The sequence below is a fragment of the Hippocampus bargibanti genome, linkage group LG11 (assembly GCF_051943395.1).
Source record: "Hippocampus bargibanti isolate YZ-2025 linkage group LG11, ASM5194339v1, whole genome shotgun sequence".
Lineage (NCBI taxonomy): Eukaryota > Metazoa > Chordata > Actinopteri > Syngnathiformes > Syngnathidae > Hippocampus > Hippocampus bargibanti.
Window position 1 is genome coordinate 21,120,803 of NC_142744.1, and position 19,555 is coordinate 21,140,357.

The 19,555-nt window shown below is 42.7% G+C and overlaps 1 protein-coding gene across 1 annotated transcript; it reads right to left on the reverse strand.

Annotated features, from left to right (window-relative positions):
* Positions 1–266: 266 nt before the first annotated feature.
* Positions 267–19,296, reverse strand: usp14 (ubiquitin specific peptidase 14 (tRNA-guanine transglycosylase)). The gene is made up of 16 exons (XM_089008022.1): positions 19,139–19,296; positions 16,947–17,092; positions 15,272–15,304; positions 15,083–15,187; positions 14,160–14,263; positions 14,034–14,092; positions 9,829–9,959; positions 8,352–8,432; positions 8,201–8,283; positions 8,012–8,126; positions 7,757–7,822; positions 4,097–4,189; positions 3,890–4,018; positions 2,156–2,225; positions 1,416–1,523; positions 267–878 (listed from the first exon to the last, which is right to left on the reverse strand). Exons 1-16 carry the CDS (start codon positions 19,152–19,154, stop codon positions 721–723), a joined length of 1,497 nt encoding a protein of 498 aa, XP_088864148.1. The 5' UTR covers positions 19,155–19,296; the 3' UTR covers positions 267–720.
* Positions 19,297–19,555: the final 259 nt, after the last annotated feature.

Consider the following 19,555-nt stretch of genomic DNA (forward strand, 5'->3'; position numbering starts at 1 on the left):
GTTTTCTCAAGCAGCGGTGGGGACCTTTTTTCAGCAAGGTTGCATTTACCTCAAGCTCTCCTCAGGGCGTTTATGAAAATATACTCAAACCATTTTACACTTCCCCGAAACTGCATTTGTGGGCAAGCTGTTTGAGGTTATTGATTCTGTGTTTGAATCTGGCCTGAATGCAGTTGTCAAAATACTCAAGATTTCCTCCCGCATTCACACATTTTTATTTGACAACTCAATGAAGCTCCTCCCATAATTCCAACATAATTCCTTGGGACTAAAATGGCACAGAAGAGTAGTTCAATATTCGACGTGGCATTGGTCTGATGACAAAAACAAGTGTCTTTGAGCAAAACAGGATATTTGCTGTCCCAACCACATCAAAAATCAGCAAATACTGCACAGAGAACATTTTTGGGGGGGATGCGTAAGTGTCAGTTTCCCACCCCTGCTGTGTAAAAGAAGAGGAATGAAAGCCAAGTGAGTGCAAACTGTTGTACCTTAAAAACCAGATGACACTTATAAAACATTAACAGCCTCGCATTTTCATCCAGTCCTTTGAAGCTCATCATGATTGAAATTTTAACACCTAAAGGGAAAAAATTGAGGTGATCCATTAAGTAAATACACGTTTTATTGCACGGCTTCTGCAGACAGTGCATTTTTTTGAGAGAGTGGGGGCGGGGGGTCAAATTTGAAGGAAGGTGCCCTCTGTCCCACACAAGAACGTTAATGTTCCTCCTTGTCTGCTTCCTCAAGTATCTCCAGTCTCCGCGGACCATAGAGTAGAACATACGCGATGTGCCAGTCACCTCCACCAGACAGCCGCAAGATGTCCTCTGGTGACACCACGCTCACTTTGTCATCGTCGAACTTCACCCACTCATCTGCAGAGATGCAAAGGGAAATGCATAGATGATAAGATACAAAATCACAAGGCAATAAAATGCAGATAAGACACCAGGATTACGAGTTTGACAATTTTTCATGAGACACCTATTTGGTTTTTTAAATTCAGCTTCTTTTTTGTTATTTTATGGCAAATTAAAAGAAAGTGGGGAAAAATAGATAGGCATTATGTGTTGTGCAAAAAAAGCTGCTGCAATTCTTTGACGACTGCGTGACTGGAGAGCAATACAAAAATACATTAAAAGTCTCTAACGTAGTCAATCGACCCAACTAAGACTGTGCGTGGTTCCAGCAGCTATTTGATGACAGACCCCTCATTGTTTCATTGTTTTGTCTGCCAAAATCTGTCTATGTCGCTGCATTTCATATTCTGTTTGTCCCCTGTCTTTGAAGGGTGAGCAGGTCTCTTTTGGTTTCTTATTCCTTCACAGAGGAGAAAGTATGGCAGTTGCAATGCAATATTTGCTCCAGTGATGTCATTATTTTTGTTTTCAATGTGAATGTTGCAACCCTACCTTCTTTCCTCTTGACCCAGCCCACGTAGTGCCCCGACGAGCTGGAGCGGCCTTGATGCGTCAGCACCGCCTGCAGGTCATAGTACCCACTATTGTTGGAACCCACATCTGTAAACAAAACATGATCGCATTTTAAATATTCTACTGCCATTAATATTTTTGATGTATGTTACAAGTTTTCAGCAAAATATGTTGGTTGGTAAAAATATATGGGTGGCACTGGGACAAGTGGTTAACACATCGGCCTCACGGTGAGGAGGTGCAGGGCTCAATTCTGGCCTTTGTGGAGTTGGCATTTTCTCCCCGTGCCTGTGTGAGTTTTCTCCGGTTTCTTCCCATATTGCAAAAAAAAAAAAAATGCATGCATGGTTGGTTGGTTGGTTGGTTGGTTGATGTGAGTGTGAAGGCTTTTTCATTTTGGTGTTCCCTTTGATTGGCTGGCAACCGGTTCAGTGTGTACCTCGCCCATTGTCCTAAGACCGCTGTGATAGGATCCAGCATGTCCACAACCCTTATGAGAATTAGTGGATTTTAAAAAAAGAAACAATAAAAACATACAAATGCAGTATATGGCTCAGTTATTCAAACTGCTTTATTCACACAAGGGTGGTGCATGTGCAAGGGCCTATCCAAGATGTTTCGGGGCAGCTGTCGGGTACACTGCGAACAGGTTGCCTAGCAAACCCGATGAATGTGAGGCTAATTTGGAGAGAAAGACGATCAACCATGTCACTACTCACCATGAGAAAACGAGAAGGGCTCATATTTCACCTCCTTGTCCGAAATGTCTTTCTTGGTCTCCTGTTTGGGCTATAACAAAGCGATATATTAAATCCCATATGATCAAAAGTCAATCCGCACTTAAAGGACAACTGACGTCTCCGGACAAGTTGTGTCCATAATTTGTAAAATCGCTTCAAATGACTTCTACTGAGCGTATTTTACAAAGATTCCACTTCACATAGCTATATTTTACGTTTTAAGACTTGCGCTGAATATGCAGGAAGTCTTGTTTTTGAGTTGGTGACAAGTCCGTACGTGACGTCACTAAAGGACCGCCCCCTGACCGTAAAAAAGACGCATTGTAGCGTCCTTACATCACATCAGTGTATTTTGCTGTACGGTTTGGTCTGAAACCCTTGTGTTGCACCCAAAAGCCACCTGAGGAGGTATATCCATATAAGGAATTTATCAGCCTGTGAAAAAGGAGGGGGCCACAGGAGGTCGCCATTTTGTGCCTCTTTTCTGGTGATCCATTTCCCCCCAATGTTGCCTCAAAATGGCATGGAATAAATTCTTTAATCGATTGCAAACATGTATGCTTTCCTCTTCAGAACTATTTGAATCATATTCATAACTGGATGTGTAACAAGAAAGCATATTCTCCGAATATGAAGCCATTGTTTTGATTCTCCAGCAATGCAAGACGTCTTGGCGTGACGTCACGAACTAGGGGCGGGACTTTCTGAAAATGCCCAATTCGCAGCTCAATTTTTTGCAGATTTTGGACACTAAGTCATTTTTATTGGTGTTTTGCATTTGACTAAAAATATCATACTGCGTGTTTTGGGTATTTTAGATGCTATAAAACATTTTTCTGATGTCAGTTAAGAAACAAAAAAGTGACGTCGTTTGTCGTTTAAAGGACAACCAACGCCTCCGGACAAGTTGTGTCCATAATTTGTAAAAATCACATCAAATGACTTCTACTGAGCGTATCTTACAAAGATTCCACGGCATATAGCTATATTTTAAAACTCGCACTGAAGACTCAGGAAGTCTTGTTTTCGAGTTGATGACGATCCCCAAGGTCGTCGCCCCTGACGCCCCTGACCGAGAAAGCGACACACAATGCATTTTGAGGTACTTTGTTTGGTCTGAAAACTTCGTGTTGATTGCGAAATAAGAAGGAAAACACAAATAACGCGATGGTGAATCGTTGTGGGTTGCACCAAGACTACCATTTGATACTAGTTGACAAATTCCCAGCAGACAAATCAGCCCATTTCCAACGGAGCATGGGCGCCATATTGTGCATTTTCTGGGACACGGCATTGCTGTCATTGACGACTCGAATTGATATGGGAGGACTCTTTTAATCGATTGCAAACATTTATGCTTTCCTTTTCACAACTATTTGAATCATATTCATAATTGGATGAGTAACAAGAAAGCATCTTCTCCGAATCTGAACTTCGTGAGCCCATTGTTTTGTTTCTTGAGCAAGGCAGGACGACTTGGCGTGATGTCACGAACTGGGGGCGGGATTTTCTGAAGATCCCCAGTTCAGAGCTCATTTTGTGGCACTTTTGGGACACTTTAAGTCATTTTTATTGGTGTTTTGCATTTGACTAAAAATATCAGCCTGTGCGTTTTGGGTATTTTAGATGCTATAAAACGTTTTTTTCTGATGTCAGTTAGGAAACAAAAAAATGGTGTCGGTTGTCCTTTAAAGCGGACTGTCACGATTCTACCTTCTGTTGTTGCTTCTCAAGCTTCTTGTCCTCCACCTCTTTGAACTTTGACCTGGTGGCCAGCATGCTTTCCTGCACCTCTGCCGTGCAAAGCTCGTACACGTCAAGCATCAGGGGAAACTTCACGTCCTGAGAGTAGCAAAGGCAGCGTCAGAAAAACGGATGCACGGTTAAAGAGGCGAGCGACCGCTTGTGGTCATGAGCCACCTTCAACACTTTGGCGTTCACAGACTCTTTCTCCTTGTAGTAGAAACGAACCATCTGTACCGTTAGGTAGGCGGGAAGGCGACTCAACTTTGACTGAGGACAAGGACAAGAGGACAAAGAGAGCGTGATCCAGATTTTTAATTTGAATGATACTTTTTTTTTTTTTAAAAACCTGACCAAGACAAAGTAACTTAGTCCTGAATTTCAGATTTTTTTTATTTAAATGCATACTGCATAAAATGCCATCGTAACTTGCTTCTTTATAAAGTAGGCAATTTGGCTTCCTCCAATTGAGATGAATTAATGAATAAAAGCACGAAAATGTGCCAGGCAAAAAAAGGGCACCAAAAAGGTCAAACATTTTTGTCAGAAGTGTTCCATTTTTTTTACATGCAACAAACACATAGGAAACAAGTAGAATATTTCCATCACAGCAGGATTGGCAAGAGGTAAAAAGGATAATATGAAAAGGTTGACAAGAATAAAAAGAGCAAGAGCAGGGATCCCAGCCAAGGGAAACTAAAATAGAGGAATATGAAACAGATCAGCCGGGGTTCAAGGGGGCCATGAATTTATGAATGCAAGATTGCATATTAAATATATGCTACATAATTCTACAAATACAATTTATTATGTTGATAGAGCTTTTTCACCAATGTTGGTGATTCCCCATCAGGTCTTATTCAAGTTAGTTTATAGTTTAGTAGTATAAATCATAATTAAAGGACAACCGACACCTCCATAATTTGTAAAATCCCTTCAAATGACTTCTACTGAGCGTATTTTACAAAGATTCCACGGCATATAGCTATATTTTACGTTTTAAGACTCGCGCTGAATATTCAGGAAGTCTTGTTTTGGAGTTGGTGACGATTCCTGACGATTCCCTGACCGAGAAAGCGACACACAATGCATCTTGGGTACTTTGTTTGGTCTGAAAACTTCGTGTTTTACTGTGTTGATGGCAAAATTAGAAGGAAAACACATAAATAGCGCAATGGTGAATGGTTGTGTGTTGCATCAAGACTACTATTTGATACTAGTTGACACAAATTCCCAGAAGGCAAATCATCCCATTTCCAACTGAGCTTGGGCGCCATCTTGTCCATTTTCTGGGCGCTGCATTGGAGTCCAGACGCCTCAAAATGAGACGGAAGGACTTCTTTAATCCATTGCAAACATTATGCGTTCCGCTTCAGAACTATTTGAATCATATTCACAACTGGATGAGTAACAGGAAAGCATCTTCTCCAAATCTGAAGCCATTGTTTTAATTCTAGAGCAAGGCAAGACATCCTGGCGTGACGTCACGAGCAAGGGGGCGGGACCTTCTGAAACTGAAACTTTCTCAGATCATTTTGAAGTAGTTTTGGGACACTAAGTCGTTTTTATTGGTGTTTTGCATTTGACTAAAATATCCTCCGTGTTTTGGGTATTTTAGATGCTATAAAACATTTTTTTGATGTCAGTTAGGAAACAAAAATTGTGTCATTTAAAATCATGGCATACTACAGGTCAATAGTAATAAACAATCACTATCATAATTTCCTTAATTAGAATAAGAACTTATAAATTTGAATGACTCAGCAGGTAGTTTGTAATTCTGCTTTCTCAATCTTTTTTTCTGTATGTTTGCTTCCCTCACAATGCTGTTTGAGTGACAACCAACCGTTGCCACCATAGTTGCTCAATTTTCCATCGCAAAGACTGCAAAGGCGTTTCCCCGGCCGGATTTGAATGTTTGAATATGAAATCTGAAAGCGGGCATCGACTTGGTTTTCTAACCATGCCCGATTTCACAAATTCTTTATCCCTCCATTCAGAGACGTCACAGTTCCACTATCACTGTAGTGTAGGATATCTCTCTTCCACGACATCTTTACAATGTGAAAAGTTGTGTGCTCTCCCGAGCGAGCAGTCACAAGGAACACGTGCATGTAAGCTTTACATCAAAACAAAATCCATATAGTGATACCTTGGCTTACGAACTTAATTGGTTCCCAGACAGAGTGTGTAAGGCGAAAAGTGTGTATCCCAAATATTATTTTCCCATAGGAAGCCATTAAAATGAGAATAATCCGTTCCCAGGTCCCCATAAAACATAATTTTCTACTTTCTATTTTTTTAAGCCTTAAAACTACACATTATACCTTATTTTATGTATAATAAATGTGCTATGGTATTGTAATTAAAGAAATAAACTGTAGTGTATATGGAGTGGCCGGTTTCATCATTAAAAACTTGATGAGGAACGTAGCCTTCTTCTTTCACCATCTTGAGGAATGATTTCTTGTAAGCTTTGGCAGCTTTATCGTCAGAAGTGGCTGCCTCACCATAACGAATGACACTATGAATCCCTGTACGATGCTTAAAGTTCTCGAACCATCCGTGGCTAGCCTTGAAATCATCAATGGATGACGAACTTCCAGGTTGCCTCTTGACGATATCCCAGTGAACTTAAATAATTTTCTGCAATTATAATTTTACCTAGTTCCTCACCAATTGTGTTCTGTTTAGCTGGGTTGACAGCTTTTTGCATCAAGTGTACAGATGGCTTGTGTGGGTTATTTGTGGAGCTTGATTGATGGAATATTTTAACCTTGCAGTCTACACTCAGCCTACACTGAGTGAGTATCAAAGTTGAAATGAGTTCAAATGTCACGGTTTTCTATCCATTTTCTCTCTCTCTCTCTCATCTGCCCATCTATTTAATGTTTGCAGCTCTGTGTTTCTGTAAACCCACCCCCCTCACAGCTGCGTTCTTGACCAATCACGTGCGGCTGGAAGACTGGGGGTGGGGAACGGAGGATAAAAAAAAGTCGGCTGCCATTTCCTTGTTTGGAGAAAGGGCTCGTTCATGAATGACACATATCTCATTGTTGCGCTCCGTGTGTATCCCAAAAAATAGTTTGTATGCCAAGATTAAATGCTCGTGAATTTAACGTTCGTAAACCAAAAAGTTCGTAAGCCAAGGTATCACTGTAAATCTAACCTACACTGTCTACACTTTTAACACATTAAACATACAAGTACCAAAAATGTGACAATGTTTTGCGCAAGTTTACTGGCGAAAAGCATGGGAAGGGAGCTGCCATATTTGTTTTCTCGTTTGATCGCGCACAGTCTGGTGGTATTTTACTCCCGAGCGATCCCGATTGTCAACGGAAGGAACCGACATCGAGCAAAACACACGAAAGCATGCCAACTCAAGCAGTATGTATTCTGAGCATCCTATCACCCTTCAAAACAAATGTTTTAGCGCTTGTGTACGGAAATAAAATAATTTTTATATGAAAATAGAAAATATCACTTTTCCGGAAAACATAGCAGAATTCCGCTAAATAGTGGACGTCTGGGATCCCTGCAAGGGGGAAAACAATAACTGGACAAAGAAGATTGATATGGAGAAGGAAAAAGAAAAAGCGGGTGGTGAATGTGAAGCAAAAAGAACAGCCAGAAGGTGAAGATGATGAGAAGGAAGAAAAAAAGGAGGGCAAAGCTGAAGAGAAGAAGAGGAAAAGGACAATGAGGCATAGAACAAAAGGAGGCAGACGAGGAGCCAAAAGGATTGGCTGAAGTAGAAGGAAGAGCGAGAGGTGTTTATGAAGAAGTCAATGTCCACATTGTCATTAGAGTGGCCCAAATGTTGTGGTTGCTTACAGATTTGATGTAGAGAGCATTTCTGTCCAAGCTGGTCGACATTTTGGTGATTTCTTCCTGAAGTCTCTGTGGACATACGCAACGGCAGTTAGGTGACATTGGAGTGTAGCCAAGCCATGCAGCCATACAAAAGCCCACCCATCAAATCACTCCAGTGTGGCTCCTTTTCATTCTGCCCAAATGGCTGAATTACTCACAATTCCACATTTGCTGTGTGGTGAACAGACACCGCGGTGGGCCGCATCATGTACATACCAGCCTCAGTCCTGTCGCAAGATACTTGACATCCTGGTTGATGAAGCAGCTGAGTTGGAGCTGACTTTCTTTACCCTTGATTGGTTCCTCCTCCTCTGACTCGGTGCATTTCATGCTGAACAAGACTTAAGGGGGAAAAAAATCCTTGGAAAGGATGGTATGTCGATATCCAAAGTGAATAAAGGATACGTCGTTTCAAACTCGACGCCAAAATATTGGTCAATGAAGTTCTTCTTTGGGGAAGCAGAGGCAGCTCCTCCCTCAGCGTCAGTCTAAGAATAAAATGAATTGTTAAATCACATTCTGTTCCAACAATGCTTCACACGTGTGCCCATTTCACCTCCATGGGAGTCTCTGGCTCTATTGGCTCTAGCTTCTGCTGAAGAACTCTCATCATCTGTAGCCAGCATTCGTTAGCATCCTGAAGTGAGCGAAGAAAGGAATTTACGAGAGTGAGATGTGCGACACGCACACACACCACAAGTATAAGTACCGGATTTTCCGGTGTAGAAGCAGTGTCTGAAACTCATGACAAAAAGTTAGCGGACACCCAGGCAGGCAACTTTTCAGAGTTGTTTGCCCGGCCATAAACTTGCGTGCCCCATTTTTCACAACATGAAACACAATAAGATGACTAATCGCAAAAAACAAAAAAAAAACAGTGTTGCGAAGTATAAAGGATTAAATTAAGGAAGTACCTACCACATATGCCCCCTTGCTTAATTTATGGTAAATATCCCTTGCTGAAGATTTTGCTTCAGTTGCTGTTGTTCGTCATGCGCACCATGCAATGTTTGCATTGCATTCTCTGCTTACTAAAGCCACGTGGACTCCTCTTTCTAAACGGCTTTCAAAACTTTCAAGCACACTTTTCAGTCACGGTGTAGTCCGAAGCACGAAACAGGCTTCTGATTGGCTGCCGGTACAATTTGCATACTCGGCACCGGCAGGCAATCAGAAGCCTGTTTCGTGCTGCAGACTACACCTTGACTGAAAAGTGTACGAGAGTTTTGAAAGCCGCTAAGAAAGAGGAGTCCACGTCGCTTGTAGCGGTTGGCTTGTAGCTTTTGCTTGATTGAATGAAACAAACATTTTATTTGAAAAACAAAGTGTTTTTTCTTGAAGAAGTCGGCCACCTGGGCTGAGACGTTTTGAAAGTTGTATGCCCGACATAAAAGTTGTACACCCCGGGCCTCCGCTATTTCAAACACTGGTATAAGGCACACTCAAAAGCCCTGATTTTCCTCATAAGATGTCCCTGCACCTTATTCGCCGGTGCGCCTTGGGTTGGATTTACCTTTATTAGTCTGGCAGTAGAGAAATTGACATTTCTACATTTTTTAAATGTTCTAAAATGTGGATTCCCCCCCAAAAAAATAATAATTTCGAAAACGCCAATTTTCTAATTTTTTTTTTTTTTGAAATGGCGATTTTTATTTTTCAACATTTTAACACAGTTAAAAAAAAATTCTAAAAGGTGGATTTTCAAAATTTGTTAAAATTTTCTAAGATGCCAATTTTCTTAATTTTTTAAAAATGTTCTAAAATGTCAATATGGCATAATCACTACTAGCTGTAGCGAGTTAGGTATTAGCTATCTATTAGCTCCAGTTCTAGCTATCAATCTTTTAGCAATCTATTAGCTCTAGCTAGCTAGCTTTCTGTCTATTTGACAGTTGAGTGAACACTGGCGCGTGTGGTTGCCGCTGCTCACACACAAAAAACTGATTGTAAAGTGACTGAGTTTTGAAAGGGGCTTATAATTGAAATGTATTATTATTATGAAGTTGCCGTTTGAGTCAGTGCATTTTTTCAACCTGCTGGAGATATTGTCCCTGATCTCCCTTCTCGGCAAACTGTGGGAAGGCCATGTGGAGGAACTGCAGAAGGATGATAGGAGGTAGGCTCGACGATGTCTTGTCCATGGTCTCGTATAAGTCACGCAGAGCTGAGGACACAAATGGGAGGTCAAAGTCATCTCATCTCTTGTGAAAAATCCCTTTGAAGCAACAATGTGGAGGGCACAAATGGCGTACAACGCTAATTGGTCATCAAGTGCATCGCAGCCATACATGAAACACACTACATTAATACCGGGACAATGCCAGCCCCAAATTAAGGTATTGTGTGTTCATGGAGGCCAATATTGACAAAATCCTTCTTGAGAGGACTTTACGCAAGAGTGTTGCAGTTTGACACATCAGCAAGCTGTCACCAGCATCAGAAAGAAAGGTCTCTTTTTTGTCATTGTGTTCACTCACTCTTGAGGACTTGCATACCCCAAGAACCAAGAGGAGCACGAAAAATCCTTCTGGACACTCCACATCGTGCCATCCATGGATCCACATCCACCCAAAAGAACAGAGACTTTGAAACAACTTCTTTCCTCTCAGTAGCTCAAATCGACAGTGGCGTTTTGCACACCGCACTGAAACAGCATTACTGCACTAATCAATGTAGCTGCAGCTCTGTATACGCTTGAACATACTTGTCAATGATCCTCATTCCACAGCAACAAACACGTTAAGGCGCTCAATCCCACATCTAAAGTTGTGCTACAATTACTGCTACTGGTCACATTTATTGGAATACTCGTGTAGCCTATACTACCAGAGATGATGGTCATTTATCCTTTTAAGTGCATTGTCGTGTGGCGATACAGCAAGCAGGTGGAAAGAGGATAAAAGTTCACTCAGCCAGATGCAGGAAGGGTATTGTGAGTTTTCTTTATTTGAAGTTGATATCAGTTTTCGGCAGGCCCCAGGTAACACTGCTCTCCAGGTTGTCCTTTGTCCCTCTTCTTCCTCCTCCAAGAGACTGGCTCAGGCTGGCTTTAAAGGTGCTTCACCTGAGCTTCTGGCCAATCAGGTCCCAGCGGCAATTGGCCATTCCCAGGTGGTTGCAATCACCTTCTCAATCAGTCTAAATCAATTAGTGGTCGCCCAACTCTACTGTTTTGGATGGGGAGAAATGTGCACCTTTCTCCCATCCAAAATCCAGAACACACAAAATTATTTAACATTTCTTTTAGCATCATGACATCATTCACCCCCTCTCCTCAGAGTTCAGACATTCTTGTCAAATAATCAGCAATAACATTTGTTGTCAGGGCAGAGAAAGTCATATGTGACAGGTCCTATTCTCCTAGTCACAGCGTATGGGCCCTGCCACTTTGCCAGTAGCTTACTTGATCCCATATGCAACAATATTAACACCTTCTGTCCAGGGTGCCAATCTCTCCCTGATAAATTCTTGCCGTTATTCTCGCTGGAGATCCTCTTCCAGCTTCTGACGTTCTGCATCTTCCGCTTCTTTCTGGAATTCTGGGTTCAGAAACCATGGGAATTGCAGCTTGTCTTAGATGATGAAACTGTGGAGGTTGGGCATGTTAGGTAACCCAACTTGGGAGTTTCTTGTGCGGGAGGAAGGTTCGTTGGCCTGGATGTTCGAGAGTCAGCGCCCTGGGGCTGCGGTCCCAGAGGAGGATAATGTTAACTAGATCGACTGTCAAATGTCCATTCTTACTTGTTGGGTGCATCTGATCTCTAGATCTGTTCAATCAACATCACCTCTTGTCTGAGTCTTAGGCTTCACCACTGGTTCCATCTCACTCTGCTCAGTTCCATCCTTGGCTTGGCAACTGTCAGACGCCTCATGGAAAAGAAGAACGGCATCTTCTTGGGGCAACTCAAGCTTCTGGTTTCCTTGATCCCCTTCAGAACTCTTCAGTCCAGTTTGGTTGGCCCGTGCTACACAACTTCTTACTCGTCCCACCTTCTTCCTCTCGGCTTCCTCTTATCTTTTCCACTTCAGCAAGGCGTAACGATCCCACCTTCTTCATGCAGGGTGAAACCATCCCACCACTACCACCAATTGTGGAGTATTTCTTCTCCCTCTCATAGAGTTTCCTACTCAGGAACAGGATGGGTCTCTCTTCTCCAGCACTGCCCTGTACCAGAACTGCGCCGAGACCAACATCCGAAGCATCCACCACTGCCACCAATTGTCGTGCGGCGATACAGCAAGCAGGTGGAAAGAGGATAAAAGTTCACTCAGCCAGATGCAGGAAGGGTATTGTGAGTTTTCTTTATTTGAAGTTGATATCAGTTTTCGGCAGGCCCCAGGTAACACTGCTCTCCAGGTTGTCCTTTGTCCCTCTTCTTCCTCCTCCAAGAGACTGGCTCAGGCTGGCTTTAAAGGTGCTTCACCTGAGCTTCTGGCCAATCAGGTCCCAGCGGCAATTGGCCATTCCCAGGTGGTTGCAATCACCTTCTCAATCAGTCTAAATCAATTAGTGGTCGCCCAACTCTACTGTTTTGGATGGGGAGAAATGTGCACCTTTCTCCCATCCAAAATCCAGAACACACAAAATTATTTAACATTTCTTTTAGCATCATGACATGCATGTTCAGCATTTTTTGCCCTCTTGAGTTCATGTTCTCAGAGTTGATTTTGTCTGCCGATTTATAAAGTTCTCATCGATCAGAATCATCTTTATTGCCAAGTATGTAGAACACACAAGAAATTTGTTTCCGGTAGAACACGCTGCACTAGTATCGTCGTCAAAAAAACTGCTAAGTGGCACTATACAGTTCCATTTTGGCTACTGTTGAAGAGTTCAAAGAGTTCAAAGAGTTAATGGCTTGGGGGAAGAAGCTGTTTGTTTGCTGGATTTGGTGCGCATGGATCGGTAGCGCCTGCCTGAGGGGAGTAGCTGGAAAAGGTGGTGGGCAGGGTGCGGAGGGTCCAGTAGGATTTTCCGCGCCCTAGTTTGGATTCTTGCAGTGTGCAAGTCCTCGAGAGTGGGTAGGGCGGTGCCAATGATTTTTTCCGCCGTCCTAACCGTCCGTTGAAGTCGGATTCTGTCCATTTTTGTGGCGGCCCCGAACCAAACGGTGATGGAAGAACACAGGATGGATTCGATGACAGCCGTGTAGAAATGTTGCAGCACCTCCTGTGGCAGACCATGCTTCTTTAGCAGCCTCAGGAAGTACATTCTCTGTTGGGCCTTTTTCAGAATAGAGTTGGTGTTGACCTCCCACTTCATGTCCTGGGAGACTGTGATTCCTAGGAACTTGAAGGTCTCAACGGTTGACACCACGCAGTTGGATAGTGTGAGGGGTAGCTGTGGTGATGGATGTTTCCTGAAGTCAACGATCATCTCAACTGTCTTCAGCGTGTTCAGCTCCAGGTTGTGACGGCTGCACCAGAGCTCCAGCTGCTCCACTTGTTGTCGGTACGCAGACTCGTCGCCGTCTTTGATGAGACCGATGACTGTGGTGTCGTCTGCGAACTTTATGAATTTGACAGCTGGGTGCGTTGAGGTGCAGTCGTTCGTGTAGAGAGAGAAGAGCAATGGAGAGAGGACGCATCCCTGCGGGGCTCCAGTGCTCGTGTTTCGTGTTGTGGATGATATATTTCCCAGTCTGACCTGTCAGGAAGCTGAGGGTCCACTGGCAGATCGTGGGGGACGCACCAAGCTGGAGAAGTTCGGGGATAAGGAGTTCTGGGATGATGGTATTGAACACAGAGCTGTAGTCCACAAACAGGATCCTTGCGTAGGTTCCTGTGTTGTCAAGGTGGTCGAGGATGTGGTGCAGTCCGATGTTGACTGCATCCTCCACAGACCTGTTTGCCCGGTAGGCAAACTGAAGAGGATCTAGCAGAGGTCCGGTGATGTTCTTTAGGTGGTTCAGCACGAGGCGTTCAAAGGAGTAGTCTCGGAGTAGTCTGGGTATCTGGGTTCAAATCTACACATGCCTGGGGCGTGCTTGTGTGAACTTTTGCTTGGTGTGTGCTTGTGTGAACTTTCTTCAGAGTACTCCAGTTTCCAAAAATGTGCAGGTTTGTTTCATTCAAAAACACAAAATTGTCCATACATGGGTTGCTTACTCTCCACAATTTATTGCCGACCAGTCGACTGGGGTACGCTAGGCTACGGCTAACTCCCAGTGAACCCGATGAGGGCAGACGCTGGTGCAAATGAACGCATGGCTGAAGTGCCACCCATTTCCTTTCCTACCTGCTGTGATGTACTGTGATGACGCATTGGGCCCCGAGGATCGCAGCGCGCCGGTATACCTGCAGAGGGAGACACTTGTCATCCAGTGAATTCCAGCCAGAGCCAGCTATGCATTCACAAACTGACTTTCGGAGCGCACTCTTGAGCTCAGGCACAGATCGCAGACACTGCACAGTGGCGTTCATGTAACAGGTGTTGCCCAGGTTGGTAAGTCCACAGGGAACGTCCATCTGAAGAGGAATCGCAAACTTACTCGGATGACTTCATACACTCAGTATGTCCAGGTTTTCATTTGATAGGTTGATATTGATGGATATATGTTGCATGTAAATCATACTTTAGGACGTACAGTGATACCTTGGCTTACGAACTTAATTGGTTCTTAGACAGAGTGTGTAGGCGAAAAGTGTTTATCCCAAAAAAATATTTCCCACAGGAAACCATGAGAATGAGAATAATCCGTTCCCAGGTCCCCATAGAACATAATTTTCTACTTTCTAATCTTCTAAGCCTTGGGCTGATTTGTCTGCTGGGAATTTGTGTCAACTCAACACCTTATTTATGCGTTTTACCGCAATTGGTAGTCTTGGTGCGACACACAACGATTCACCATTGCGTTATTTATGTAGTTTTCCTTTTAATTTCGCCATCAACACTGTGTTTTCAGACAAAAAAAGTGCCCAAAATGCATTGGGTGTCGCTTTGTCGGTCAAGGGCGTTCCGAATGTGACGTCACGTCAGGCATCGTCATCAACTCGAAAACAAGACTTCCTGAATATTCAGCGCGAGTCTTAAAACGTAAAACATAGCTATGTGCGGTGGAATCTTTGTAAAATAGGCTCCGTAGAAATCATTTGAAGTGATTTTACAAATTATGGACGCAACTTGTCCCGAGGTGTCGGTTGTCCTTTAATTACATGCAAAACTGTTGGATTTATCACAGGAATTCCAAAAGTCAAATGATTGAATGAGATGAATTAATCCAACACGAGACAAACTTTAATAATTTTCTAATAGCTTGGCTGGCCAAAGTTAAGTGTCATACTCACAGCTGAGGCCAGCTGCTCATCAGTCATGTCTTCCACAAACATGGGCCTAACCGCAGGCTCCTCGGGTAGAGCTTCCGCTGATCCCATCATCAACAGAGTCATTCCCTAAACATGCATCGCATTGAGATGTTTGTATCGCTGTCTCACACTCAACTTATTGCATTCTCATTTAAAGCGTTGAACACTCACATTTTTCAACTTGATGTTCCCCCACTCGTCATCCTGAAATGGAGCAGAAGCGTGGATTCATATTTGGCTGGGCAACCACAATGAATTCATCAGAGATCTAAGTACAGGGTGACCCAAAAAGATGCGTACCCATGAAAACGTCATTTGTGGCTTTGATTCAAAAGCTATTTATTTCAAAATACAACCACACATTATTCAGTTTGTGGAAGACCATTCACCAGAGTTTCAGTCCGACGCATCTTTTTGGGTCAGCCTCCTGAAAGAGGAGTGTGTAAAAGTGATTGACAACTTTGTCAGGCGAGTACAGGCTTGCTTTCAACGAAATGGTGGACATTTGAAACACATCTTGGCAAAGCCATAAATTGACTAAAATTGACAGAAATACTGTAGCTGAAACTCTGGTGAATGGTCTTCCATAAACTGAATAACATGTGGTTGTAATTTGAAATAAATTGCCTTTTAATCAAAGCCACAATTGACATTTTCATGGGTGTGCATCCTTTTGGGTCACCTTGTACAAGTGAATGGAGCATCCCTGTCCCCAATGTTGTGCGAGCTGACATTTTACCAAAATCAGCTGGCACAAAAACGAGTTGGAACTAGCAACATCAATCAAAATTGTAATAACCAGATTTCCTGGACTAGAATTCGGTCCTGGGTAAAAGTCACACCACCTATAAAATGAATAATAAAGAGGGAAAAAATACATGTCACACTGCAGTATGAGTCACATTTTGGGGGAAATGTATTAAAAAAAATACACCAAGAACCAACCTGTCAATATTAAGAATTATTTAAATAACCAGAGCATAAAGAAGTTTGGCAAACCACGAGTGTCACTCCAAAAATCACAAAATCCCATCACCTCTTCTTCCTCTGTTACTTTTAAGGAATTCCACAGAAGACGCTTTGCTTCCTCTTCCACGACGTCGCTTATGTCAGTCATTGTCAGTTGTTTCTATTAATTACTTCCAATTTGGAAAGTATCAACGAAGGCCTAGAGCACCCTCTTGCGGTTCATTGTGAAAATAACATGAAAAATTATTATAACGTGTTCATTTCACACACAAATCTCTAGAGTATAAATGCCGCCCCTGGTCAAACTATGGGGAAAAAGTGGGACTTAAAATACGGAAAGTAGAGTATGCACATGTTGCTTCATCTTTTTGCTTTTTCCAAAGGATGAGGCAGCCTCGGCAACTGTTCCAAGAACAAGAAACACAATATACAAAGCACTAATGCTGGATTTACAGTGACTAGGTCGGCTAGTGGTCTATCACGTCAACCTCACAGTGCGGATGTCGTGGGTTCAGCCCTAGCTCAAGCCTCCTTATGTGTAGTTTGCATGTTCTCCCGGGGCCTCCGATTTCCTCCCACAGTCCCAAAACATGTGTGGCAGGCTGATTGAACACTACAAATTGACTCTAGGTATGAGTGTCAGTGGGAATGTTTGTTTGTTTGTGTGTGTGTGCTCTGCTCGGCTGGCTACCGGTGCAGGGTATCCCCCGCCTACTGCCCGAATGCAGCTGGGATAGGCTCCAGCACCCCGGCGACCTGTGTGAAGTATGAGTGGTTACGAAAATGAATGAATGGTTAAAGTTCCAATTGTGATCTGGAATCAGTGAAATTAGTCGCCTCGTCTTTTAACAAAGTTTCAGATGCCAATGTGCTTTACCTTGAGCGTGCCCCCCTTCACCATCACCTTCTGTCGGTCCGGCTGCACTCCCGTTAGAGCAAAAAGCTGAGCCTTGAATACCATGGGAGGCTCTTCGGTGTTCAGCTCCACAGCGTCAAACTTCTCTTTGCCCCATTTCACATTGACTGTGTGAGAAAGGGAAAGTGGTCTCAGATGAATGACGAAGGAACACAAAATGTGCGGTTGTAGTCCTCCAGCGAAGTATGATACATACAGTGGGAAATAAAGTTTACAAGAGTCAGCCCCATGTATGGGAAGGCAGTTGGTGACATGTGACAGAAGTGTGTGACAGGTACATGGAAGAATTGGAGAGGGGAAAAAAGACATACAGCCTTTCTGATTGCCACCTTTTTGCTTTTAAAAATAATAGTGAAAGAGCACGACTATTGCTTAGAAAATAATCTTCCCCCACCATTAAATAAAAATGTTTGGGGGTGCGGGGCAATATTTAAAAAAAAAAATCACATTTGATTGAAAATACAAATTTCCTTTTAAAATGGCATGTATATCCTATACCCCCAATTCATAGAAAATATGCTTATTACATCAAAATATGTTTCCCCACGTTGAAATAGTTTTGTTGAACATACACCACTTCACTCGCAAAACACAACACCTTTTCCTTAATAACGACTCATCAACCAATTTTCTCTCTTTTGTCCATAAAAATATTGCTTTCATGACTTAATATAATTGTTTACACACAGTTCTAGCACGCAGACTTTTTTGTGCAAGTGTATTATTTAACCTGGCTAAAACCATCGAGAGGACTCAATACTTTTGTTGAATAATTTTTGTTTCTCATGTTTATGCACTGTGGGCTGATGATTCAATACCTGAGAATGCACAGTGTCGATACTTTATGATCCACCGTTTTTAAAGGGCTTTGTTGCCATCTACACTTGTCGCCATCTATACTTTCTATACTACATCTATACTTTTTCAAACAGTGTCAATTATTCACAAAGCAATGTTGTATCAGCAGCAGCTCTGTATGCTCCACAAGACAATATTCAATGACACAGTCTTCTTTTCCTTTCGGCTTTTCCCTTCAGGGGTCGCCACAGCGAATCAGTATCCTCCATCTTCAGAGGTTTGATTTGCATGTTTGTTATGGCCATGCTTTTATGTCGGATGCCCTTCCCAACACAACCCTCTGCATTTATCCAGGCTTGGGGCCAGCACAATAAGACACTGGCTTGTGTACCCTTGTGGTTACTGAATGAGCAACTCTATGAGCTTCATAATGATGAAGACGCTTAATAAAAAGGCAATGGCAGCCACAGTGATGATCATATTTACACAGAGGCTTAACTAAATGGCCTTATGTTAAAACACGTATTATTATTCATTAATTGAACTAAATCATGCACGTGCATTGAGAAAAAAAAACTGCCAGTGTTGAAATTGAGTCTCCGTGAATGATAGAGCACATACAGACTGAGAAGCGGTGACGCTCGACTAGTGAATGTCCCAGCACGAAAAAGGTGAGGAGTCAGTACCTGTCTGGGAGGGCGGCAAGAGGGGCTGTTTTTTTGACATGTTAAGATAGTGTGTGTGACAGGTCGTACTTCTATTCGTGTTGCTTATTTTGACACTGAAACGATCAATGTGCCCCATTTATGAAATCAAGACACTTTGCAATTGTTAGCATCATAACCTAAAATGATGAGCTCGATGTATGAACTGATGGCCCGGCTGTCTTTGTTAGCATCCCGACTCGCACTTGCGTGCCGCCCAGTTTGAGTCAGGAACATTTAAATGCATGCTTTTTAGGATCCCACGAAACAGCACATATTCAAGAATGATTTCTCACGAATATGCTAAAAGTGGGAATAAAGTGTTTAGCTCAACTGTTTAGCTCAACCAGCCGAGTTAGCAAGAACAAGCTCGTTGCCCTAAGTAGCCAGCTCGTGAGCTCGGCACTTAACATCAAACATCACACATGTATTTGCTAATTCTTAGTCAAATACATCGTTTACCATAGTGGCTTTGAGTGTGAGTTCAATGTTAATGCCCCAAAGTGTAGAAGACAATCTGTAGCAGTTAGCACGCTCACCACACATGAAGCTAGCCGAGCTAACAGGCTAAATTAAATGAAGTGCTCAAGCCTGAGCATTTGTTTTAAATTTGCCTTTATTTCACAATTCGTACTCACGACGAGTACGTACCTGAAAACACCGGCATGCTTGGCAAGCTGCAAAGTCCCAAATTGTTGTTTTCGTCCTCTTTTCAGTCCGCCGGGATGCCAATGAGTTGACTTGGCTTATAGTTAAGCGCAGTCTGAACTTCATTCAAGTAGAATGACGCTGCAACATGGGAAATTATCGATGAGCTCTGGTTTCCACTCGCCATGCCTCGGGCGTCATTCTGCATCTAAAAAATACTTCGAACAATTTGAATTACAAACTAAAGTCAAGTCTAGCGACAATAATCTATGTTTTTCAAAAACTATGTCATTGCTGGAAAAGTCATTTTCAACTCCAAAACGTCATAATTGCTGAAATATGTTTTTTTTCCCTGACCAAAACATAAAAATATATTTAAAAACCACACCACTGCCTTTTTCCTGACGTAGGCCATATCAT

Coding starts and splice junctions, on each gene's coding strand:
- usp14 (XM_089008022.1), bottom strand. Junction 8,284..8,351: donor AGCCAGAGACTCCCATGGAG/GTGAAATGGGCA, acceptor TTTTATTCTTAG/ACTGACGCTGAGGGAGGAGC. Junction 1,524..2,155: donor GCCCTTCTCGTTTTCTCATG/GTGAGTAGTGAC, acceptor TTTTGTTTACAG/ATGTGGGTTCCAACAATAGT.